The sequence below is a fragment of the Mustelus asterias genome, chromosome 29 (assembly GCF_964213995.1).
Source record: "Mustelus asterias chromosome 29, sMusAst1.hap1.1, whole genome shotgun sequence".
Classification (NCBI taxonomy): Eukaryota; Metazoa; Chordata; class Chondrichthyes; order Carcharhiniformes; family Triakidae; genus Mustelus; species Mustelus asterias.
This window is the reverse complement of record NC_135829.1, coordinates 6,225,513-6,250,873: the sequence shown is the minus strand read 5'-3', so window position 1 is coordinate 6,250,873 and position 25,361 is coordinate 6,225,513. Positions and strand designations below refer to the sequence as shown.

The following is a 25,361-nucleotide window of genomic DNA, read 5'->3' as shown; positions in this document are numbered from 1 at the left end:
GTTCCAAATATCGGGAGATGAGTTAGTCAGAAATGTGGAAGAGTCTTGAGCATCCAAGACTTTGGGATTGGGGGCAGGGAGATGAGGGGGAATTCTGGGATACCAGGGAATTTGGAGATTTGAGGTGTCTGGGTGAGTTGCCAACACTCCTCTGAATGTTAAAGTTCTTGTCACACAGGGTAAACAAAGAATGAATAATTAACCGTGTTAAAACCTGACTAGGATATAGTTAGATTTAATTTATTATTGTCACATATGTTGGGATACAGTGAAAAGTATTGTTTCTTATGCGCTATACAGACAAAGTATACCGTTCATAGAGAAGGAAAGGAGAGGGTGCAGAATGTAGTGTTACAGTCATAGCTAGGGTGTAGAGAAAGATCAACTTAATATATGGTAGGTCCATTCAAAAGTTTGATGGCAGCAGGGAAGAAGCTGTTCTTGAGTCGGTTGGTACGTGACCTCAGACTTTTGTATCTTTTTCCCGACGGAAGAAGGTAGAAGGGAGAATGTCCGGGGTGCGTGGGGTCCTTAATCATGCTGGCTGCTTTCCCGAGGCAGTGGGAAGTGTAGACAGAGTCAATGGATGGGAGGCTGGTTTGCGTGATGGGACTGGGCTACGTTCACGACCCTTTTGTAGTTCCTTGCGGTCTTGGGCAGAGCAGGAGCCATACCAAGCTGTGATACAAAACCAGAAAGAATGCTTTCTATGGTGCATCTGTAAAAGTTGGTGAGATTCGTAGCGGGCATACCAAATTTCCTTAGCCCTCTGTGTGCGACAGTCATGAGGGCAAGTTGACGTCTCTGACCATTTGTAGTCCCGGTAAAAGGTGCTATATAAATACAAGGGGGGGGGGCGGGTGGACATTGTGCGATTACAGGGCTGGTGAGGGCAGAAGTTTCCTTTTTAACAAGTGTAATTTTCTCGGTGAGTTGCCAACACTCCTCTGAATGTTAAAGTTCTTGTCACACAGGGTAAACAAAGAATGAATAATTAACCGTGTTAAAACCTGACTAGGATATAGTTAGATTTAATTTATTATTGTCACATGTGTTGGGATACAGTGAAAAGTATTGTTTCTTGTGCGCTATACAGACAAAGTATACCATTCATAGAGAAGGAAAGGAGAGGGTGCAGAATGTAGTGTTACAGTCATAGCTAGGGTGTAGAGAAAGATCAGCTTAATATAAGGTAGGTCCATTCAAAAGTTTGATGGCACTGAAGTGGACACGGACAGAGTGGCGGCACGATGGTTAACACTGCTGCTTCACAGCGCCAGGGACCCGGGTTCGATTCCCAGCTTGGGTCACTGCCTGTGTGGAGTCTGCACGTTCTCCCCGTGTCTGCGTGGGTTTCCTCCGGGTGCTCCGGTTTCCTCCCACAGTCCGAAAGACGTGCTGGTTAGGGTGCATTGGCCGTGCTAAATTCTCCCTCCTCAACAGACGCCGGAGTGTGGCGACTAGGGGAATTTCACAGTAACTTCATTGCAGTGTTAATGTAAGCCTACTTGTGACAATAATAAATATTTAAAATAAAGAGGGTCCTTGGAACAGCTCCTAGTACAACTCTCATAGACCAAAGGCCAACCTTGAAATACCTAAAGAACACGGGCGTTAAGTTAGCAGCAACCGTGAATGTACAGAGCATTTTACAGAACACCCATCAACCCCAACAAGGAGGGATATTGTGGGGGAGCCAGAACAGGATTTTGTAAATGTTGTCACTTGTGATTTTGTCCCATGCTTCTGGCTGTGTTAGTTGTTAACCCTCATGTTTCAATATTTTGTGTTTCAGATATTTTCCTAATATTTTGCATTTACCCAACAGGTATAACTATAACTTGACTTGTTTGCTGACGCATGTTTGTGTGTCTAGCAGTGTGGCTATAACTGTGTGCAAACTGTGCCTTTTAAGAAGGGCAGCAACTAACACTTCGGCTTGGCAATGGCTGATTAACACAAAGCAATCACTCACGTTGTCACGAGACAGTTAGATCATTTTATATCAGCGTCAGTCAGATTTTTCCGCCACTGGTTCCAGGAGTACATTGGGTCGCCTCGCACTCCTGCGATCTGAATGTTCAACTCCCAACGAAAGGACATTGGAACAGCTCCTAGTACAACTCTCATAGACCAAAGGCCAACCTTGAAATACCTAAAGAACACGGGCGTTAAGTTAGCAGCAACCGTGAACACGTTTTGGTTAAGGGAGGCAAACAGAGAATCAGCCTCTGGTCGCTGTCAGTGGCTCTCACCTGCAATGCAGGGTGAAGTGGGATTTGGAATGGAATGGTAGTATAGTGGTACGGTAGTAGGTGGCACAGTGGGTTAGCACTGCTGCCTCACAGCGCCACGGACCCGGCTTCAATTCCAGCCTCGGGTCACCGTCTGTACGGAGTCTGCACGTTCTCCCCGTGTCTGCGTGGGTTTCCTCCGGGTGCTCCGGTTTCCTCCCACACTCCAAAGATGTGCGGGTTAGGTTGATTGGCCGTGCTAAACTGCCCCTTAGTATCAGGGGGACCAGCAGGGTAAATGCATGGGGTTACGGGGATCGGGCCTGGGTGGGATTGTTGTCAGTGCAGGCTCGATGGGCTGAATGGCCTCCTTCTGTACTGTAGGGATTCTATGATTCTATTGACAAAGGATGCTGGCTCAAACTTTACTGTTCTTTGACTGTGCAGAGTCTGCACATTTTCCCCATGTCTGCATGGGTTTCCTCCGGGTGCTCCGGTTTCCTCCCACAGTCTGAAAGACGTGCTGGTTAGGGTGCGTTGGCCGTGCTAAATTCTCTCTCAGTGTACTTGAACAGGCGCCAGAGTGTGACGACTAGGGGAATTTCACAGTAACTTCATTGCAGTGTAAGTAAGCCTTACTTGTGACACTAATAAATAAACTTTTAAACTTAGTACCCTTTGAACCTCTCTCCCTTGTCAATCAATAATATATCTAATTCAGCCTTAAAGATATTTAATGACCCTACCTCCTCAGAGTCCCGCCCCTCTAAGAGAAAAAGTTTCCACTCATGTGCGTATTAAACAGGAGACGTCTTATTAGAATCATAGAATCCCTACAGAGCAGAAGGAGGCCATTCAGCCCATTGAGTCTGCACCGACAACAATCTCACCCAGGCCCTATTTACCCTAGCTAGTCCCCCTGACACTAAGGAGCAATTTAACATGGCGAATCTACCTAACCTGCACATCTTTCGGGCTGTGGAAGGAAACTGGAGCACCCGGAGAAAACCCACGCAGACACGGGGAGAACGTGCAGACTCCGCACAGACAGTGACCCAAGCCGGGAATCGAACCGGGGGTCCCTGGCGCTGTGAGGCAGCAGTGCTAACCTCTGTGCCACCCCAATCCTGATTCTTGAACTGTGTTCCTGAGTTCTAGTCTCGCCCGCGAGTGTTTCTGTTAATTTCCTCGGGGTACATTTAAAACCCATTCCACAAAAACAAAATCAGATATTCGGGGGGGGGTAAAAAAGTAGATTAAAAATCCTTGGATTAATGATGAGACTGGTAGTTTAATAATATTTAAGCACTCACCTGTTACAGCACCAATGTGTGTGACTTGGGTGAAAACTCATTTAGATTTGACACGGGGGCTGGAGCTTTACCAGCACGCCCGGAATCGGGGCGGGCGAGGGTCGCAGAACGACATCCTCCATTGGCCTCGGGCGGGATCTTACGAGTCTCGGGCGGGAGAGGCGATAAAATTCCGGCCAGGGAGTCCTCCGCTTGATTCACACTCACTCCTTTGTCTCCACGGGACACGGGGCAAAGTCAAAAAAATTTGTTTTTTTTTTTCCTAATGCTATGAGAAGCAAAAACCTCTGCATGTATCGCAAAAAAAACCCCGATGGTTTTTCTGTGCCGTACCAAGGTAGTATTCAGTAAAATAATAAAGGAATTGAGCCAAAGGGATCTGAAAAGTCCCTCGGTTGACCACTTTTATTCTTCCGTGTAGCGGTTAGGGAGATTAGCGGGGTAAATATGTGGGATGCCAGGGAGAAGGCAGGAGGTGCCCTGTCAGAGAGTTGGTGCAAGCTCGATGGGCCGAATGGCCTCCTTCTACACTGTAGGGATTCTATGATGGGATATGGGTGTCGCTGGTAAGGTCAGCATTTGTTGCCCATCCTTAATTGCCCGAGTGCTCGGACCATTACAGAGGGCAGTTCATGGTCAACCACATTGCTGTGGCTCTGGAGTCACATGTAGGCCAGACCGGGTAAGGACGGCAGATTTCCTTCCCTAAAGGATATTGGTGAACCGGATGGCTTATTCCGACAATCGACGATAGTTTCAAGGTCACCATTACTGTGACTAGTTTTACAATTCCGGATTTATTAACTGAATTTAAACTCTGTGGTGAGATTCGAACCCATAGTCGGGGTTTTCCGGCCACGCCCGCCCCAAGACCGAAAAATCCCGCCTGAGATCAACAGACCTTTGCGTGGTCCGGCCCCCTGTCCACCACGTGGCAGGTGGGACAGGAAAATTCCATCCCATGTCTCCAGAGCATAAAGCCTGGACCTCGAGATTGCCAGTCCAGTGACATTGCCACTGTGCCATCGTCTCTCTCTGTACTCTGCCAGTAGGGTTTGGCACCAACCCCTTACCCATCCTGCAGATGAGTCATAGAGGTTTACAGCATGGCCCTTTGGCCCAACTTGTCCATGCCGCCCTTTTTTTTTAACCACCCAGCTAGTCCCTACTGCCCGCATTTGGCCCATATCCCTCTATACCCATCTGACTCATGTAGCTGTCCAAATGCTTTTTAAAAGCCAAAATTGTACCCGCCTCTACTACTACCACTGGCAGCTTGTTCCAGACACTCACCACCCTCTGTGTGAAAAAATTGCCCCTCTGGACCCTTTTGTATCTCTCCCCTCTCACCTTAAACCTATGCCCTGTAGTTTTAGACTCCCCTACCTTTGGGAAAAGATGTTGACTATCTAGTTGATCTGTGCCCCTCATTATTTTATAGACCTCGATAAGATCACCCCCTAAGCCTCCTATGCGTGGAAAAAAAGTCCCAGTCTATCCAACCTCTCCTTATAACTCAAACCATCAAGCCCCGGTAGCATCCTAGTAAATCTTTTCTGCACTCTTTCTAGTTTAATAATATCCTTTCTATAATATTGTCTTTGTTGGTTCAAAAAGCCTCCCTACTATTGACTAAGGGTCTGGTGAAAAGACTGACCATACAGGTGGTCAACATACTAAACCAGTCAGTCCCTCCGGGGGAAATTTAAAACACTTTCAAATCAAACTTGGGGACCGACATCTCATCTGAAGCAACGGAATTGGTAAGAAGATCAATAAATATACTTGGTGTATGTGAAAGTTACTCAGACTGACGTAGAGTAATGATAGTTTGTTCTATCTGAGCGGCCAGCTGTTGTTAGTTGTGAATTTATGACTTTTTTTTCCTTGCTGTTTAGGATTAGTCATCTATTACCGGGCCATAGCTCCAAATCCAACAGTACTATTTCAACCACCAACGTGACGGCCCCACCTCCAGGTAAGAGACAGAAAGAGCAGCTGCATTTATATGGCGCCTTCTGCAGGTGCCCAGGTGCCTCCCAGCATTTTACAGCTGGTGAACCGCCTTTTGAAGCGTAGTCACACGTCACAATGTCGGAAAATGCGAAGCCAAAATGTCTTTTTTGTGATATTGATTGAGGGATGAATTTTGGCCAAGATACCCGGGAATAACCCCACCCTCCCACTCTTCATAGAAATCATAGAAACCCTACAGTGCAGAAGGAGGCCATTCGGCCCATCGAGTCTGCACCAACCACAATCCCACCCAGGCCCTACCCCCACATATTTTACCCGCTAATCCCTCTAACCTACACATCCCAGGACTCTTAAGGGGCAATTTTTAACCTGGCCAATCAACCTAACCCGCACATCTTTGGACTGTGGGAGGAAACCGGAGCACCCGGAGGAAACCCACGCAGACAATGTGAAAACTCCACACAGACAGTGACCCGAGCCGGGAATCGAACCCGGGACCCTGGAGCTGTGAAGCAGCAGTGCTAACCACTGTGCTACCGTGCCGCCTCTTCTTTGCAATAATGCTATTGGTTCTTTCACATCCACCTGAGCAGACAGATTAACATCTCATCTGAAAAGCAGCACCTCAGGCAGTGTAGCACTCCCTCAGAGTGGTTAGCGCTGCTGCCTCACAGCTCCAGGGACCCGGGTTCAATTCCAACCTCAGGTGACTGACTGTGTGGAGTTTGCACATTCTCCTCGTGTCTGGGTGGGTTTGCTCCGGTTTCCTCCCACACTCCAAGGATGTGTAGGTTAGGTGGATTGGCTATGCTAAATTTCCCCCTTAGTGTCCAAAGATGTGTAGGTTAGGTGGATTGGCCATGCTAAATTGCCCCCTTAGTGTCCAAAGATGTGCAGGTTAGGTGGATTGGCCATGCTAAATTGCCCCCTTAGTGTCCAAAGATGTGCAGGTTAGGTGGATTGGCTATGCTAAATTGCCCCTTTAGTGTCCAAAGATGTGCAGGTTAGGTGGATTGGCCATGCTAAATTGCCCCCTTAGTGTCCAAAGATGTGCAGGTTAGGTGGATTGGCCATGCTAAATTGCCCCCTTAGCGTCCAAAGATGTGCAGGTTAGGTGGATTGGCCATGCTAAATTGCCCCCTTAGTGTCCAAAGATGTGCAGGTTAGGTGGATTGGCCATGCTAAATTGCCCCCTTAGCGTCCAAAGATGTGCAGGTTAGGTCGATCTCCGAGAAGATCATGCATATCGACACTCACCTGATGAAGGAGCAGCGCTCCGAAAGCTTGTGATACCAAATAAACCTGTTGGACTTTAACCTGGTGTTGTGAGACTTCTTACTGTACATAGAGTACATAGGGGAGAAGGAAAGGAGAGGGTGCAGAATGTAGTCATAGCTAGGGGATAGAGAAAGATCAACTTAATATAAGGTAGGTCCATTTTCTGAGGATTGCTAAATCTGTGAGAGATTGGAGTAGAGCATTGTTAGAGAGCATGGAACAAGAGTAAAAGTTAGAATTAGAGGGAATGCTGGGCACAGTTTGCAAGGATTTGCCACACTCCGGCTCTATCTCAAATTAAAATGAGCTGAGATGGGGTGATGTTAGAGGTGGAGGGTAGGAACATGGTACTTTTAGTGTGTCTCACTCAAAAGTACACCAGCCTCTGTAAGGAAAAAAGTGAGGTTAATGTTTAGTTTGTTGAGTTTCCCGGCTCTGGACAGGGCTTGCTATTTCTTAGTTATACCATCAGATGGCAGTATTGCTCTATGTTGTGACACTGGGCACCGAGGGCAGCCTCCGACCCTTCTCATCAACACTCACCTACAAGAAGCCGGTGGCTTCAGGGGTAAATATTCCCCAGGTCACCGCAAGAACTTCCCTGCTATAAACCCCCAAAATAAACAAGGGAATGCTTCCGAACTAAGGCCGCCTGCAACAATTTTGACAATGGATGTGGAGATTATGAGCGATTGCGGTATTTATTTGGTTGATTTTCTGTGTTCATCAGCAGAGGGTTTGTACGCCAGCGTCGCGGTTGTACAACAGGAAAATGCAAACTACCGGGTGCTTTACGACTACACTGCTCAGGTAAGCGTGCGGAGAGAGACTCCCTACCGCTGTTTGCCACTTGCAGCCTGATTTTCTCTGATCTACGTCTGTTCCTGGGGGTGTGGGTAACTTTGGCAAAGCTTTCGCCCATCGCCCACCCTCGCTGCCCTGGGAGGGTTCCAATTGGGCAAAAACTCTCCAATAACTGCATGGCCATTGTGCAATGCGATCGTGGCTCATTGCCGGGGGAGGGGGGGGGGGGCGGGGGAAGGACAGGGGTGAGTGGAGGGAATGGCTCCATGGGGGAGGGAGACTGTTGGGGGGGGGGGGAGGGGTTGTTGTGGGAGGGAGGGCTCCAGGGGTGGGGGGGGGGTGAAGGGAGGAGGGTGGGGGGGGGGGTGAGGGAGGGGTCCGGGGGGGATGAGGAGTCCAGAGGGAAGGGCAGGGTTGTGGGAGGGTTGCAGGGAAGGGTGGGGGTGTGGAGGGAATGGCTCCCGGGGTGGGTGGAGGGAGGGGGGTGGAGGGAGGGAGGGTGGTGGAGGGGGGGTGGAGGGAGGGAGGGTGGGGGGGGGGGGTGGGGGGAATGTGGGGTGGAGGGAGGGTGGGGGGTGGAGGGAGGGTGGGGGAGTGGTGGGGTGTAGGATGGGGGGGGTGGAGGGAGGGAGGCTGGGGGGGGGTGGAGGGTAGGGGTTGGGGTGGTGGAGGGGGTGGGGGGGTGGAGGGAGGGAGGCTGAGGGGGGTGGGGGGGTGGAGGGAGGGGGGTGGGGGGTGGAGGGTGGAGGGAGGGGTTAGGGGGGTGAAGAGGCTGGAAGGAAATAGGGGGTGTTGTGGGAGGGAGGGCTTCAGGGGGAGAGGGAGGGGTGGGGGAGGGGGTTTGTTGAGGCAGTAGAGGAAGTATCTTCTTGCGATGGTTCAGGCTGGGGCGGGGGGGGGGTGGCGGTGGGGAGGAAGGGTGGTGGGGGTGGGGAGGAAGGGTGGTGGGGGTGGGGAGGAAGGGTGGTGGGGGGGGTGGGGAGGAAGGGTGGTGGGGGTGGGGGTGGGGAGGAAGGGTGGTGGGGGGGTGGACATCGGGGGGGCTGGGGGCGGGGGGGGGGCACCGGGATGGGGGTACGGTTCCTGGCTCCTAGTCTCAGGCCGGCGGGCGCCCAACTCACTTTGTTGGATGATTGTCAGTGAGCCCGAGGGGAACTAACGACTCTTTGTGTCCCACCAGAACAGCGATGAGCTGGATATAACCGCCAATGACATCATCCAGATCACGGACAAGAACGAGGATGGATGGTGGGCGGCTAGTCGGAACGGACAGAGCGGATTGGTCCCCAGCACCTACCTGGAGAAGGCCTGAGGTGGGGGGGTCGGGGGGGGACGGGGGGGCGCTTGCGGGGGGGTGGTTGGCGAACGCAGCCAACAGCGAGTGAACCGCGTTCCCTGGAGCCCATTGAGAAAACAGCCACGTGGAGAATGTGCAGCAAACTGCTCCACTTTAACATCTGTGTGAAACAGCTGGATTGGAACCCACACAGCTTGCTGCAGTAGACGTCGAATTGTCGTCCCCCACCCCCCCTCGCGTGACCCTTCACCTGCCTGCCGACCCCTCACCTCTTGGCCAGTCCCTGTGGTAAATACATGTGAAGCGCTGTTACAGAAATCTATTTGAAACTCTGCCTGTATCGCAATGTTAACCTCTCGTCCCGAGATATTATATGATTGGACTAACTGACCCTCCGAGCTGTGAGATGGATTGAGAATGATTTTGTTTGCTTTCAGCCACGTGAAGTGTGCAGTTGTTTTTATCATTTCCAATTCCGTACAAAAGCTCTCTCTTACTCTCACTCACTCTGCCTCAATCCAAATGGTTCCTGATGCACGAGAGTTCTCCCTTCTCCCCCGCTTGCCACTGCCTCTAAATGACCAACTTGGGGCTTTTTATGTTGTGGGGAATTTCATTAGCCCTGGATCTGGTATCTATTCCCATAACTTGTTGCACAATTGGCATTTAGTTTATTTTTTTATTTATTTTATTTATTAGTCACATGTAAGGCTCACATTAACGTTGCAATGAAGTTACTGTGAAAATCCCCTAGTCGCCACACTCCTGTTCGGGTACACTGAGGGAGAATTTAGCACGGCCAAATTCAGACTGTGGGAGGAAACCGGAGCACCCGGAGGAAACCCACGCAGACACGGGGAGAACGTGCAGACTCCGCACAGACAGTGGCCCAAGCCGGGAATCGAACCCGGGTCCCTGGCGCTGTGAGGCAGCAGTGCTAACCCACTGTGCCAGCGTAGTTTGGAAGAGTATTTAATTGTCCTTTCCTCTTCCTACACCATCTCCTTCTGTCCCCGCCCTCTCCCCTCACGCTCCCACCCTTCCCCTGCACTGCCTTTGCTGACTTTATAGGGAGCGGGTCAGGATCCCTGACAACGACCCAGTGTAATCCGTTGCTAGGGAAACTCGAGTGACCCAATGTATTTTTTTAAAATGTCATTCCTCCACCATCTCTCCAAGGGACTGAGGTTCGTGGCGGTAGCTCATTCAATTGGTCTTAATTGACATCTCAGTCTCAATATTTAGCTCCAGCTGATCGCCTTTTGAAGTCTCGTTGTTCCATCTGTAATCTAAGGATGTAAGCCCGGCTCCCAGCTACACGGGAGCGGCGCGGTAGCATAACGGTTAGCACTGCTGCCTCACAGCGCCAGGGTCCCGGGTTCGATTCCCGGCTCGGGTCACTGTCTGTGTGGAGTCTGCACGTTCTCCCCATATCTGCGTGGGTTTCCTCCGGGTGCTCCGGTTTCCTCCCACAGTCTGAAAGACATGCTGGTTAGGGTGCATTGGGCCGTGCTAAATTCTCCCTCAGTGTACCCGAACAGGAGTGTGGCGACTAGGGGATTTTCACAGTAACTTCATTACAGTAAGCCTTACTTGTGACACTAATAAGTAAACTTTAACTTTAAACTTAAAACTTTAAACTATGTCTGAGAGACACTGGACAGGATTTTAAGGCCTCGCTCATCCCGAAACCATAAAATCCCGCCCGAGGTCAACGAACCTTCCCATGCTCCGCCCCTCGACCCCCTCCGATTCCCGGGGCGAGGCGGGGGCCAGTAAAATTCCAGCTACTGTATTTCCAGCGTTTCCTCAGCTGTGGACGTACCTTTTTAAACAGAGGACGATTAGTTTTAGGTGAGTTCGGAGTCGTTTTTAAATGATTTGGAGCGGTCAGTTTGCGTAAAAGAGATTTAAAAATCTGGACGCGCTTCCGGTCTCCAAATTTTGCCGTTGTGCAACACTTTCTGGCTTTGCGGCTCTTGTCCACTTTGGGTCAAACTTGACGTTGAAACTCCTCGTGTGTGGACATGGGGAATCTGTATTCGAACAGCTGCCTGCTGTGGTGTCGTCGCAAGTTTTCTTTGGCCATTAGGTGGTGCTACCGAGTCTTGACCCAAACCCTGCCTGCACGATCTATAGTTAATAAAAGAACCTTTTATTTATCAATTATGAACATTCATGTATCTTAAGTAAAAGTGATTGTACTGGTAAATACATTGAATGAAATCTGCATACATTTGCTTTGTACGCACCAGGTGACAAATACAGTACTGTCGTTCATGTATAGAAAAAAGTTCTTGTGTTTTTTTTATACATAGTCAGTGTTAAAGTGAGTGTTCCAGAGGAATGTCTGCACTGTGGTAGATTTCCAGTGATTTTAAAATATTAACCATGTAAATAATTAAGGAACTAAACTTAATATATAGCCACAAAACTCATTGGTGTAAACTGTGGCTTTTGGTATCAAATTGTCTCTCGTACAATAGAATTGTCACGTACAAAATTCTAAATAAAGTTGGTTTATAAACATGTTTTGGCGTGAGTGCTATTCCCCCCTCGTGCAAACGTTGCTTCCTCACCACTGTTACTTCATCACAGGGCTGGGGCGGGAGTTACCCGCACGGTCAAATGGAATCTGCCCCCCGCCAGTGCCTCCATGCCACAAGAGGTCGCTGGAGAGCAATCGGGGGGGGGAACAGATTAATCTTTATCCCCAGCCGGGAGCTGAACTCGACGCAAGCTCGGGATGTTGCTGGGGGAGAAAAAGAACAAAGAACAATATAGCACAGGAACAGGCCCTTCGGCCCTCCAAGCCCGCGCCGCTCCCCGGTCCAGGATTGAATCCTGAATCCAGGATCCCCGCCCAATTTTCCAGCCTATCTACATACTAATATCCTATCCACCGAGCTGTCCCCCACAGCTACGATGCTTTGTTCATCACAACCTATTAACTCACCCCCACCCCCCCATTCCAGAGCATGTGATCCCCAGGGAGAGGCAAAAACCCAGAGTGAAAACCCCAGGGCCAATATGGGGAAAATAAATCTGGGAAATTCCTCTCCGACCCCCTGAGGCGATCGAAACGAGTCCAGGAGATCACACTGGCCCTGATCGGAAAATTCTTCCCAACCCTATTCATTTCCACTTCCACGAACACCATCTGAATTCCCTGCCCCCGAGACAGGTTCCCAACTATCCGCAGTCTCGCTCTGTACTGGCACCAGCAAGATGATCATAGAATGAAGCCTTGAAACGAGAAACAAAGAACAATTAGCCCGCACCGCTCCCTGGTCCAAACTAGACCACTCTTTTGTATCCCTCCATTCCCACTCCGTTCATATAGCTGTCTAGATAAGTCTTAAACGTTCCCAGTGTGTCCGCCTCCACCACCTTGCCCGGCAACACATTCCAGGCCCCCACGACCCTCTGTGTAAAATATGCCCTTCTGATATCTGTGTTAAACCTCCCCCCCTTCACCACGTCACCACCGACCCGGGGAAAAGCTTCCCACCGTTCACCCTATCTATGCCTTTCATAATTTTATACACCTCTATTAAGTCTCCCCTCATCCTCCGTCTTTCCAAGGAGAACAACCCCAGTTTCCCCAATCTCTCCTCATAACCAAGCCCCTCCATACCAGGCAACATCCTGGTAAACCTCCTCTGTACTCTCTCCAAAGCCTCCACGTCCTTCTGGTAGTGTGGCGACCAGAACTGGACGCAGTATTCCAAATGCGGCCGAACCAACGTTCTATACATCTGCAACATCAGACCCCAACTTTTATACTCTATGCCCCGTCCTATAAAGGCAAGCATGCCATATGCCTTCTTCACCACCTTCTCCACCTGTGACGTCACCTTCAAAGATCTGTGGACTTGCACACCCAGGTCCCTCTGCGTCTCTACACCCTTTATGGTTCTTCCATTTATCGTGTAGCTCCTCCCTACATTATTCCCACCAAAATGCATCACTTCGCATTTATCAGGATTGAACTCCATCTGCCATTTCCTTGCCCAAATTTCCAGCCTATCTATATCCTTCTGTAGCCTCTGACAATGTTCCTCACTATCTGCAAGTCCTGCCAGTTTTGTGTCATCCGCAAACTTACTGATCACCCCAGTTACTCCTTCTTCCAGATCATTTATATATATCACAAACAGCAGAGGTCCCAATACAGAGCCCTGCGGTACACCACTAGTCACAGGCCTCCAGCCGGAAAAAGACCCTTCCACTACCACCCTCTCTCTTCTATAAAAAGAGACATGTTGTCGAAGCTTTTTGACTTGCACTCATCAGGACGGACGCAAGCATGCCAAATTTGAAAGGGAGCAACAACTTGTACCGCATGGGTAAAGGGTGCGGATTGCTTGACAAGTTGAGTCTAGTCGAGGCATTGTCAGGTAGGCAGCAATAACATGTTCAGGTTTTGTCTCTTTTAATGCACAGGACAATAGTTCTTTGGAGCATTCTCCATGGCAACACCTTGACCAGCAGAGTCAACTTGCCAACCATGACATGGTGGCACAGTGGTTAGCACTGCTGCCTCAGCGCCAGGGACCCGGGTTCGATTCCTGATTCACTGTCTGTGCAGAGTCTGCAAATTCTCCCCATGTCTGCGTGGGTTTCCTCCGGGTGCTCTGGTTTCCTCCCACAGTCCAAAGATGGGCGGGTTAGGTGGATTGGCCATGCTAAATTGTCCCTTAGTGTCAGCGGGATTAATAGGGCAAATGTGTGGCGTTGTGGGGATGGAGCCTGGGTGTCAGTGCAGGCTCGTGGGCTGAATGGTCTCCTTCTACATCCCTTTCTCATGCAGTATGGATTGTTGCTCCCTTTGAAATTTGGTATTCTTGCATGTCCTGATGAGTGGGAAACGGAAAACTTTGACAGCATGTCTCTTTTATGCAATACTCAGATTCCGTTCCACCGAGTGACTACAAGCAAGGGACTCGTCTAGGGGAACCCAATTGGATGTTGTCATTTTAGGATGGAATGTATCAGTGATTCTCGATTTTCTTTTGGTTGAGGGAGGGATTTATCAAATGAATGAGTAATTATTGGCCCCTCCTCCAGCTATGTTGTAACACTGTGTGAAGGTATCACATATGAGGAGTGCTTTTTGTGAGTTCTTTTCAAAGGAAACAAATATTTATTCAAGGACATCAGGATGGCTTTGGCTGCTTCACGCTGCATGGTCTGTCGTTCCTTGGCAAAGACACAAAGAGCAGGAAGTACAGGGAGAAATTAGCAGGGGACCAAGGAGAGAAGGCAGGAGGTTGGCAGGCAGGCAGAGCACGGAGAGAGGGAGCCAAGCACACCTCCAGCTGCTGCTCATTCACTGACTCTTGCTTGGAACCCTGAGCAGGCGTCCACCTTTCAGGCATTGAGATTCACTGGGCGGCACAGTGGTTAGCACTGCTGCCTCAGAAGTCCAGGAACCCGGATTCGATTACAGCCTTGGGGCGTCTGTCTGTGAGGAGTCTGCACGTTCTCCCCGTGTCTGCGTGGGTTTCCTCCGGGTGCTCCGGTTTCCTCCCACAGTCCAAAGATGTGCGGGTTAGGTTGATTGGCCATGCTAAAAATTGCCCCTTAGTGTCCTGAGATGCGTAGGTTAGAGGGATTAGTGGGTAAATATGTAGGGATATGGGGGTAGGGCCTGGGTGGGATTGTGGTCGGTGCAGACTCGATGGGCCGAATGGCCTCTTTCTGTACTGAAGGATTCTATGATTCTATTTAATTTTTTACTGTTCCCTACCTTTTATTTCTTTATTGTCTTTGTTCATTTTTCTTCCGCCCCCCCCACCATTCTTTACCCCTACTACATCCCCCTTCCCTTACCTTTTCTCCCCCCGCTTCCCCTTTTCTACATTCTACCTCTGTCCCATTTCTCTCCCCCCGCCCCCCAACATCTCCATCTGTCACAGCTTACAGCTTCTCTGCCGTTTGGCCATTCACACCCTTTATTCTCTCTATGGGCTGCTATTAGCAGCCTTTCCCCTGGTTTCTGTGGCCATGACCCATCTTTCATTCCCTCACCCTGCAGTATAAATATCTCCCACTTTCTCTGCCTTTTAGCTTTGACAAAGGGTTACTTGGACTCGAAACGTCAGCTCTTTTCTCTCCTTACAGATGCTGCCAGACCTCCTGAGATTTTCCAGCGTTTTCTCTTGGTTTCAGATTCCAGCATCCGCAGTAACTTGCTTTTATTTATGTAGGTTAGGTGGATTGGCCATGCTAAATTGCCCCTTAGTGTCCAAGGATGTGTAGGTTAGGGGGATTGACAATGGTAAATGTGTGGGGCTACAGGGTTAAGGTGCGGGGGGGGAGAGGGCCTAGGTAATATACTCTGTCAGAGAGTCGGTGCAGGCTCGATGGGTCGAATGGCCTCTTCTGCACTGTCGGAATTCTATGAATTCAGGTCCTCGCAAGGTTAAAGGTCAGCTTGCCATCTGAGTCAGTGCCTGCAGGCTTAACTTGCTGGACACACAAAACCTTGCACAACATAGCGAGATTAATTGACATGTAGGGTGTGGCCAGGGTCATCTGCTGTCTGGGACTGGTACAGTATCATCCCAACTCAGGAATGCACGGGGTGGGGTTCAAACACACAGGTGAAAACCTTGTCTTTGCACATCATTCAGTCACAGAGACCTTTACTGAATAAATACAATGCAGGTGAAAATATTTTTAAGACGTATGTCTTCCCCAGTTGGTGACACGGAACCATTTATAGCGTGGAGCAGTTTCTCTTCTCAATTCAAAATATTTTGGATGTTCCAATTGATTCCAGTAACGGGGCAAAGATCACCACCCATCCCGCAAGGAAAGTGAAGGGACTGTTAGCAGCACGGGTTGGGTAAATGAGAATTCTTCCGGGGTGGTGAGCAGATTCAATAATAACTTTCAGAAAAAGGAAATTGGATAAATACTCAAAATAAACGTTTATCGGGCTATGGGGTAGAGCCGGGGGAGGGGGACTAATTCATAGAATCAGAGAATCACTACAGTGCAAAAGGAGGCCATTTGGCCCATCGAGTCTGCGCCGACTCTGAAAGAGCATTTTATACAGGCACACACCCCCACCCTATCCCCATATCCCCACCCTATTCCCATATCCCCACACATTTACCATGGATAATCCTCCTAACCTACACATCCCTTGACAATTAAGAGACAATTTAGCATGGCCAATCCACCTAACCTACACATCTTTAGACACTAAGGGGCAATTTAGCATAGCCAATCCACCTAACCTACACATCTTTAGATATTAAGGGGCAATTTAGCACAGCCAATCCACCTAACCTACACATCTTTGGGCACGAAGGGGCAATTTAGCACAGCCAATCCACCTAACCTACACATCTTTGGACACTAAGGGGCAATTTAGCATAGCCAATCCACCTAACCTACACATCTTTAGATATTAAGGGGCAATTTAGCATAGCCAATCCACCTAACCTACACATCTTTAGATATTAAGGGGCAATTTAGCACAGCCAATCCACCTAACCTACACATCTTTGGGCACTAAGGAGCAATTTAGCACAGCCAATCCACCTAACCTACACATCTTTGGACACTAAGGGGCAATTTAGCATAGCCAATCCACCTAACCTACACATCTTTAGATATTAAGGGGCAATTTAGCATAGCCAATCCACCTAACCTACACATCTTGGGATACTAAGGAGCAATTTAGCATGACCAATCCACCTTACCAGCACATCTTTCGGACTGTGGGAGGAAACTGGAGCACCCAGAGGAAACCCACGCAGACACGGGGAGAACTTACAGACAGTGACCCGAGGCCAGAATCGAACCCAGGTCCCTGACACTATGAGGCAGCAGCGCTAACCGCTGAACCTGGATAGCTCTTTCAAAGAGCTGGCAGAGGTGTGATGGGAAGAATGGCCTCCTGTGTGATTTTTAACCTTTATTTGTTCAATGGTGTCTCTTTCTCTCTCTTTGGGCCAACTGAGAAGGCAGTGTTATTGAGAGGAAGGCCTTGGTTCCCTCAGCAGCAACTCCGTGAAAGGCTAACATTTGTTGCCTATCCTTAATTTCCCACATATAGACACAGCCCTATATACGCCCTGTTTGTGAAACCACCTCGCCACTCACCTGATGAAGGAGCAGCGCTCCGAAAGCTCCCAAACAAACCTGTTGGACTTTAACCTGGTGTTGTGAGACTTCTTACTGTGCCCACCCCAGTCCAACGCCGGCATCTCCACATCATATTCTATGAACGGTATGCTTTGTATAGCACGCAAGAAACAATACTTTTCACAGTATCCCAATACATGTGACAATAATAAATCAAATCAAATCAAAAACTAAGGTCGATAACTGTGATTTAATGTATTCCTGGAGGTTCCATAGAAACATAGAAGATAGGAGCAGGAAGAGGCCATTCGGCCCTTCGAGCCTGCTCCACCATTCATCACGATCATGGCTGATCGTCCAACTCAATAGCCTAATCCTGTTTTCTCCCCATAACCTTTGATCCCATTCGTCCCAAGTGCTATATCCAGCCGCCTCTTGAATACATTCAATGTTTTGGCGTCAACTACTTCCTGTGGTAATGAATTCCACAGGCTCACCACTCTTTGGGTGAAGAAATGTCTCCTCACCTCTGTCCGTCCACATTCCAGCTATTAGTCGGCCAACGCATCCATCCTTGTGACGTACGGCGTTCCGACACCAATCGGAGCGCAAAAGGCTCACTCCTCAATTGGCCTGATTGTTGGTCAAAGAGCCTTTCTCGAATCCCATTTCCAGCACTGTTATACCTGACAAAGAGAAACGTTCCAATAAAATCACACACACAACGCTTTTGTTTTAAATGTCCCGATCATTTTTCCCCAGAGTCACAGCCACAGCAGTGTCCCGGGGATTGATTCTCAATTCCCGGGCACACCAGGCCAATCCTGGCGGGTTTGGCACCCTCATCTGAAACCAGGACCTGGCAAAATTCCTCTGCAGCCTTTCGGAGGAGCTGCAGTAACATTGTCCACCCACAGGTGGTGACACAGAGCTAATAATAGGAATGGCACCACTTGCTGGTCAATGTTCACTGTTCTCCCGTCTCTGAACTTCCTCCCTTTAAATCTTTCAGCGCTGAAGGAAACCGAGGCACTGGAAGTGACAAATAAATGAGGCTGACGTCAGAACTGAGAGGTTACATCACTCAATAAACACTGACCTGACCTGGGAAAGGGAAGGCTGAGTGGTGACCTAAATCACAGAAACCCTACAGTGCAGAAGGAGGCCATTTGGCCCATCGAGTCTGCACCAAGAACAATCTCACCCAGGCCCTATCCCACATATTTACCCTGGTAGACCCCCTGACACTAAGGGGCAATTTAGCATGGCCAATCCACCTAACCTGCACACCTTGGGACACTAAGGGGCAATTTAGCATGGCCAATACACCTAACCTGCACACCTTGGGACACTAAGGGGCAATTTAGCATGGCCAATCCACCTAACCTGCACACCTTGGGACACTAAGGGGCAATTTAGCATGGCCAATACACCTAATTTGCAAATCTTTGGGCACTAAGGGGCAATTTAGCATGGCCAATTCACCTAACCTGCACATCTTGGGACACTAAGGGGCAATTTAGCACGGCCAATCTACCTAACCTGCACATCTTTGGACTGTGGGAGGAAACCGGAGCGAGATCTTAAACCAATCAAACCTATGTCATAATTTTAACCAGAGGGTAGGTGTTTCCACTTATGTGTGTGTGTGTGTGTGTGTGTGTGTGTGTGGGGTGGCGGGGGGCTGCGGGTGGGGAGGGGGGCAGGAATTAGAAGTCCTAAATATAAGGTAGTCAGTAATAAATCAGAGAGTGGTGAGAACTCACTATGAGTTTTAAATTTAGCATATCTGCGTACACACACCTGCCTCGTTGGGGACCTTTGATTTGATTTATTATTGTCACAGGTATTGGGATACAGTGAAAAGTATTGTTTCTTGCGCACTATACAGACAATGCATACCGTTCATAGAGTAGATAGATGAGAAGGAAAGGAGAGGGTGCAGGATGTTACAGTCATAGCTAGGGTGTAGAGAGAGAACAACTTTAATACGAGGTAGGTCCATTCAAAAGTCTGTTGGCAGTGGGGAAGAAGCTGTTCTTTTACTGGTGGAAAATAATCCAAAGATCTGTGCGTTAGGGGGATTGGCCAAGCTAAATTGCCCCTTAGTGTCCAAAGTTGTGCTGGTTAGGCAGATTAGCCATGCTAAATTGCCCCTTCAAGTCCAAAGATGTGTAGGTTAGGTGATTGGCCATGATAAATTGCCCCTTAATGTCCAAAGATGCGTAGGTTAGGTGGATTGACCATGGGAAATGTGTACAGGGATGGGACAGGATGGGGGAGAGGGCTGGATAAGATACTCTGTCAGCGAGTCGGTGCAGACTCAATGGGCTGAAAGGCCTCTTCTGCACTGTCGGGATTCTACGATTCTGTTCTTGAAGCTCATCTGGTGCCTTTTGGTGTCAATCCAGCCTTTACAGACGCTTTCATAGTCACGTTCCAGAAATAACTGTGGTTATTGAATTCAATCTCACATGGCAGTGATATGACTTTGTCGCCTGTGAATTGCAGGATATTACCATTACTATCCCGCACTGTAATTTGACAGCAGGGTGACCCGGTAGCACAGTGGTTAGCACTGCTGCTTCACAGCTCCAGGGACCTGGGTTCGATTCCCGGCTCGGGTCACTGTCAGTGCGGAGTTTGCACATTCTCCCCGTGTCTGCGTGGGTTTCCTCCGGGTGCTCCGGTTTCCTCCCACAGTCCAAAGATGTGCGGGTTAGGTTGATTGGCCAAGCTAAATTGTCCCTTAGTGTCCCGGGATGCGTAGATTAGAGGGATTAGCGGGTAAATATGACGGTTAGAGGGATTAGCAGGGTAAATATGTAGGGATATGGGGGATAGGGCCTGGGTGGGATTGTTGTCGGTGCAGACTCGATGGGCCGAATGGCCTCTTTCTGTACTGTAGGGTTTCTATGGGAGAGGAAAACGTGGGCAAATGTGTTTTTTTTTCCAAACAAAAGTATTTGCTTTAACTCTGCAAAGAAAAGCAAGAACCTTCCTAAATCCGTACAACTAATTTCTAAGATGGATTCGAATTGCAGCTTCCTTTTCTGACACTTTACAAAAAAAAACATGCATTTTTGTGAGACCTTAGAGGGAGTTCTGAGATTCCTCCCCAGCCCCACCCCCACCCCCCTCCCCCACCTTCCTCCTGGGAAATTCTGGAACATTAACCTTTCTGGGTCGCGGGATGACAATGATTGTGACCTCAAGGTCAGCAATAATTAGAATAATTATCATGGATTTCCTCCGAGACAGACATTCCCATGAAGGACGCCGCACCCGCTCACGACATTGGACCAAAGTGACAGCAACCCTCTCCCTTCCCCTGAGCTGCGCGGTGCTGTTTTACAAGCCGCGTACAAGAGTCTCCCAGACTCTTTGTTAAGGTGACCTCTTGTCTTTCCTCTTTGAAAGGCAGATCAATCCATTCCTCTGGTAACTAAATCTTCCAGCGACAGGAGACTAATAGATTATCCTGCATTGGAAGCATTAAGTTTCTCCTTGAACTAATGTTCTGGAATTAAGCCACGGCACTCAGACAAAGGCAGCTCTAAAAGAATTCCCAAATGTTAGATAACAGCTGGACTGGGCAGGTTTTTTAACAATTAAGGTTTAATATTTTCTTAAGCATATATTTGAGTCCCGTGACTGCAAGGAGACCAGGTCTGAATCGTAAAAGAATCATAGAATTCCCACAGTGCAGAAGGAGGTCATTCGGCCCATTGCGTCTGCACCGACCACAATCCCACCCACGCCCTACCTCCATAACCCCATGCATTTACCCTGGCTAGTCCCCCTGACACTAAGGGGCAATTTATCATGGTCAATCCACCTAAACCACACATCTTTGGAGGAAACCAGAGCACCCGGAGGAAACCCACGCAGACATGGGGAGAACGTGCAAACTCCATACAGACAGTGACCCAAGCCGGGAATCGAACCCGGATCCCTGGCACTGTGAGGCAGCAGCACCAACCACTCTGCCACCGTGCCATCCTCCCCACTGTGCCACCGTGCCGCCCAAGTAGAATCCCCACAGTGCAGCGGGAGGCCATTTGGCCCATCAAGTCTGCACTGACTCTCCCAACCGGGCCCTATTCCTCTTACCTCACCTATTTACCCCACTAACCCCGCTGTGGGTGGCACAGTGGTTAATACTGCTGCCTCAGCGCCAGGGACCCGGGTTCGATTCCGGGTTTGGGGTCACTGTCTGTGTGGAGTCTGCACATTCTCCCCGTGTCTGCGTGGGTTTCCTCCGGGTTCTCCACTTTCCTCCCACAGTCTGAAAGATGTGCTGGTTGGGTGCATTGGCCATGCTAAAACTAGGGGATTTTCGTAGTAACTTCATTGCACTGTTAATGTAATCCTACTTGTGACACTAATAAATAAACTTTAAACTTTTTATCTTGGGACGGCCAATCCACCTGAGCTACACATCTTTGGACTGCGGGAGGAAACCGGAGCACCCGGAGGAAACCCACGCAGACACGGGGGAAGGATTCAGAGAGATGCAGGCAGGGATAAAGGAATAGCAGGGTTTGTACTTACGGAAACCCACGTGTCTGCGTGGGTTTCCTCCGGGTGCTCCGGTTTCCTCCCACAGTCCAAAGATGTGCGGGTTAGGTTGATTGGCCAGGTCAAAATTGCCCCTGACATGCGTAGGTTAGAGGGATTAGTGGGTAGATATGTGGGGGTAGGGCCTGGGTGGGGTTGTGGTCGGTGCAGACTCGATGGGCCGAATGGCCTCCTTCTGCACTGTAGGGTTTCTATGTTTCTATAGCCCTGTTCATGACCTCAGCATATCTTAAAGGGCTTTACAGCCAATGAAATACTTTTTTGGAAGTGGAACCATCGTTGCAATGTTGGAAACGCAGCAACCAATTTACACACAGCAAGATCCCACAAACGGGGATAAATGTTGGCCAGGACGTCCGGAGATCTCCCTGCTCTTCCTCGGGTAGGCAGCATGGGATTCTTTTAGTCGAGGCCGAGACATCGACAAAAAGAAGGTGCGACTGACAGTGCAGCACTCTCTCCCCACCCCCCCATTGCAGTTGTGTGTGAGTGAGTGTGAGTGCGCCCAGATATTTGTACTTAAGTCCTCCAGAGTGGATCTTGAATCTGCAAACTTCCGACTCAGAGGCGAGAGCGCCACTCACTGAGTCATAGGATCCTCATAGGACCTCCACAGTATAGAAGGAGGCTATTCAGCCCATCGAGTCTGCACCAACAATCCCACCCTATCCCCAGACTCCCACATATTTACCCTGCTAATCCCCCTGACACTAACGGGCAATTTATCATGGCCAATCCACCTAACCCGCACATCTTTGGACTGTGGGAGGAAACTGGAGCACCCGGAGGAAATCCACGCAGACACGGGGAGAACGTGCAGACTCCGCACAGACAGTGACCCAAGCCGGGAATCGAACCCGGGTCCCTGGCGTTGTGAGGCAGCAGTGTTAACCACTGTGCCGCCGTGCTACCCTACGTAATCATAATGAGGAAAAGGCCAGATGAATTTCGGATTCAATATGAGCTGGAATGAGGAGATGATGGAGATTAGCAAGTTCAGGGGTAATGGAGGAACATAACTTGCTGCAAAATACTGACCTAGGGGCAGTACAGTGGTTAGCACTGCTACCTCACAGTGCCAGGGACCCAGGTTCAATTCCGGCCTCGGGTGACTGTCTGTCTGGAGTCTGCACGTTCTCCCCGTGTCTGCGTGGGTTTCCTTCGGGTGCCCCGGTTTCCTCCCACACTAAGATGTGCGGGTTAGGTGGATTGGCCATGCTAAATTACCCCTTAGTGTCCAAAGATGTGCAGGCTGGGTGGATTGGCCATGCTGAATTGCCCTTAAGTGTCCAAAGATGTGCTGGTTAAGTGGATTGGCCATGCTAAATTGCCCCTTAGTGTCCAAAGATGTTCAGGTTAGGTTGATTGGCCATGCTAAATTGCCCTTAAGTGTCCAAAGATGTGCAGGTTAGGTGGATTGGCCATGCTAAATTGTCCCTTATTGTCCAAAGATGTGCAGGTTAGGTGGATTGGCCATGCTAAATTGCTCCTTCGTGTCCAAAGATGTGCAGGTTGGGCGGATTGGCCATGCTAAATTGGCCCTTAGTGTCCCAAATTGAGCAGGTGAGGGGAATTAGTTGGGTACATGCGTAGGATTACAGGGATAGGGTGGGTGGTGGGCCTGGGAAGATGCTCTGTCGGAGAGTCGGTGCAGACTCAATGACCTCCTTCTGCACGACAGTGATTCTATGATTCTATGGACTGGAATCGAAGAAGTCTGCACATTGAAGAAGAATCGACAGAAAATTAGGGGCAAAAATGGGAGATAAATAATATTCATGATCAAACTCGTAATCGGAAGTAACATCTGTGAATAGTTCCAGATCGTTGTGAGGCTTCTCCATGTAAGAAGTCTCACAACACCAGGTTAAAGTCCAACAGGTTTATTTGGTAGCAAATACCATAAGGTTTCTCCATGACAGGCAGGAGCAAGTCTGCTGCGATCGTCAAGTCAATCAGCCCAGGAACAACAACATTTAATCACCACACACACTATCCCAATTTCACAGGGGAACCCTCTCTCCAGCAATAAGTACAGGTTAATGACCGCGATGAGGTGTTGTAAAAAAGCTGTCAGTCATTGTTACATTCTAATGTTTGCACACATCTCACAGGCTTATAAAATTAAGCCCATTAGGAAAACTAAAACAATAGGGTCAATGATCTGAGGCCTTCACTCTTCTACTAAACATATGTTACCTTACAACATCTTGTATTGGGTTACTGCAGGAATGTCTAAGTGTCTTCAGGAATCTCTTGAGAGTTCTTACCTGGTAGCAGATATCAGACAACGGGTATAAGCTGGAATCCTGCTTTTTCATTTGTTCCATTTTCACCACTGGTGCCAGTCACCCTCCCTTACCCCAGCCAAGTCATTCATTCAGGGCGGCACGGTGGCACAGTGGTTAGCACTGCTGCCTCACAGCGCCAGGGACCTGGGCTCGATTCTCACCTTGGGTTCACTGTCTGTGTGGAGTTTGCATGTTCTCCCCGTGGCTGCGTGGGTTTCCTCCGGGTGCTCCGGTTTCCTCCCACGGTCCGAAAGATGTGTGGGCTAGGTGGATTGGCCGTGCTAAATTGACCTTGGTTTTGGGGGGATTATCAGGGTAAATATGTGGGGTTATGGGGAGTCGGTGCAGACTCGATGGGCCAAATGGCCTCCTCCTGCACTCTAAGGTTTCTATGATTCTATGACCCAGGGAAGGCAGTGGCGTAGTGGTATCATCACTGAACTTAGAATTCAGAAATCCAGGACAAGATCCAGGGACCCAGGTTCGAATCCCTCCACGGCAGATGGTGAAATTTGAGTTCAATAAAAATCTGGAATTGAAAGTCTACTGATGACCATGAAACCATTGTCGATTGTTGTAAGAACCCATCTGGTTCACTAATGTCCCTTTAGGGAAGGAAATCTGCCGTCCTTACCTGGTCTGGCCTACATGTGACTCCAGAGCCACAGCAATGTGGTTGACTCTCCAATGTCCTCCGGAATGGAGGGCAGTGAGGGGTGGGCAACAAATGCTGGCCTTGCCAGCCATGCTCATGTCCCATAAATGAATAAAGGAAAAAAACAGCAGCTATCCCTGCAGTTCCGCCCCTACCTGAAGACAGGTCTGGCCCACAGCGCCACAAACACCAACAAGGATAGAGAAAGGAAGCAGGTTCCAGATCCATGTTGAACCCCATGCTGTTGGCACCAATGATGCGGATCGGTGGGCTAACCCTTGAGGGTTCCTGATCGTTATGGTTCAGTTCAGTTGGCCTACGAGAGAGTGCAGAGAAGGTTCACCAGGTTGATACCAGAGATGAGGGGTGTTGATTATGAGGAGAGACTGAGCAGATTGGGTTTGTACTCGTTGGAATTTAGAAGGCTGAGGGGGGATCTTATAGAGACCTATAAGATAATGAAGGGGCTGGATAGGGTAGAGGTGGAGAGATTCTTTCCACTTAGAAAGGAAGCTAGAACTAGCGGGCACAGCCCCATAAAGGGGGGTCAGTTTAGGACAGAGTTGAGGAGGAACTTCTTCTCTCAGAGGGTGGTGAATCTCTGGAATTCTCTGCCCACTGAAGTGGTGGAGGCTACCTCGTTGAATATGTTTAAATCACGGATAGATGGATTCCTGATTGGTAAGGGAATTAGGGGTTATGGGGATCAGGCGGGTAAGTGGAACTGATCCACTTCATTGAATGTAATGAAATTGTCGGTTTTGCAGTTCCTGAATTTAAGGATTGGGATTTGATCTATGAATGAGGAACATTAAGAGGGATCTGCAA

General features: G+C 49.2%; 1 protein-coding gene across 1 annotated transcript in view; it reads left to right on the top strand.

Moving 5' to 3' along the window:
- Positions 1-9,647, top strand: part of LOC144480490 (proline-serine-threonine phosphatase-interacting protein 1-like) — a 102,704-nt gene extending 93,057 nt beyond the window's left edge. Inside the window, exons 13-16 of the mRNA XM_078199982.1 lie at positions 1,796-1,828; positions 5,446-5,525; positions 7,533-7,612; positions 8,787-9,647. Coding sequence (XP_078056108.1) covers positions 1,796-1,828; positions 5,446-5,525; positions 7,533-7,612; positions 8,787-8,918 — 325 coding nt within the window. The 3' untranslated portion in view covers positions 8,919-9,647. The remainder of the gene's footprint in view (positions 1-1,795; positions 1,829-5,445; positions 5,526-7,532; positions 7,613-8,786) is intronic.
- Positions 9,648-25,361: the final 15,714 nt, after the last annotated feature.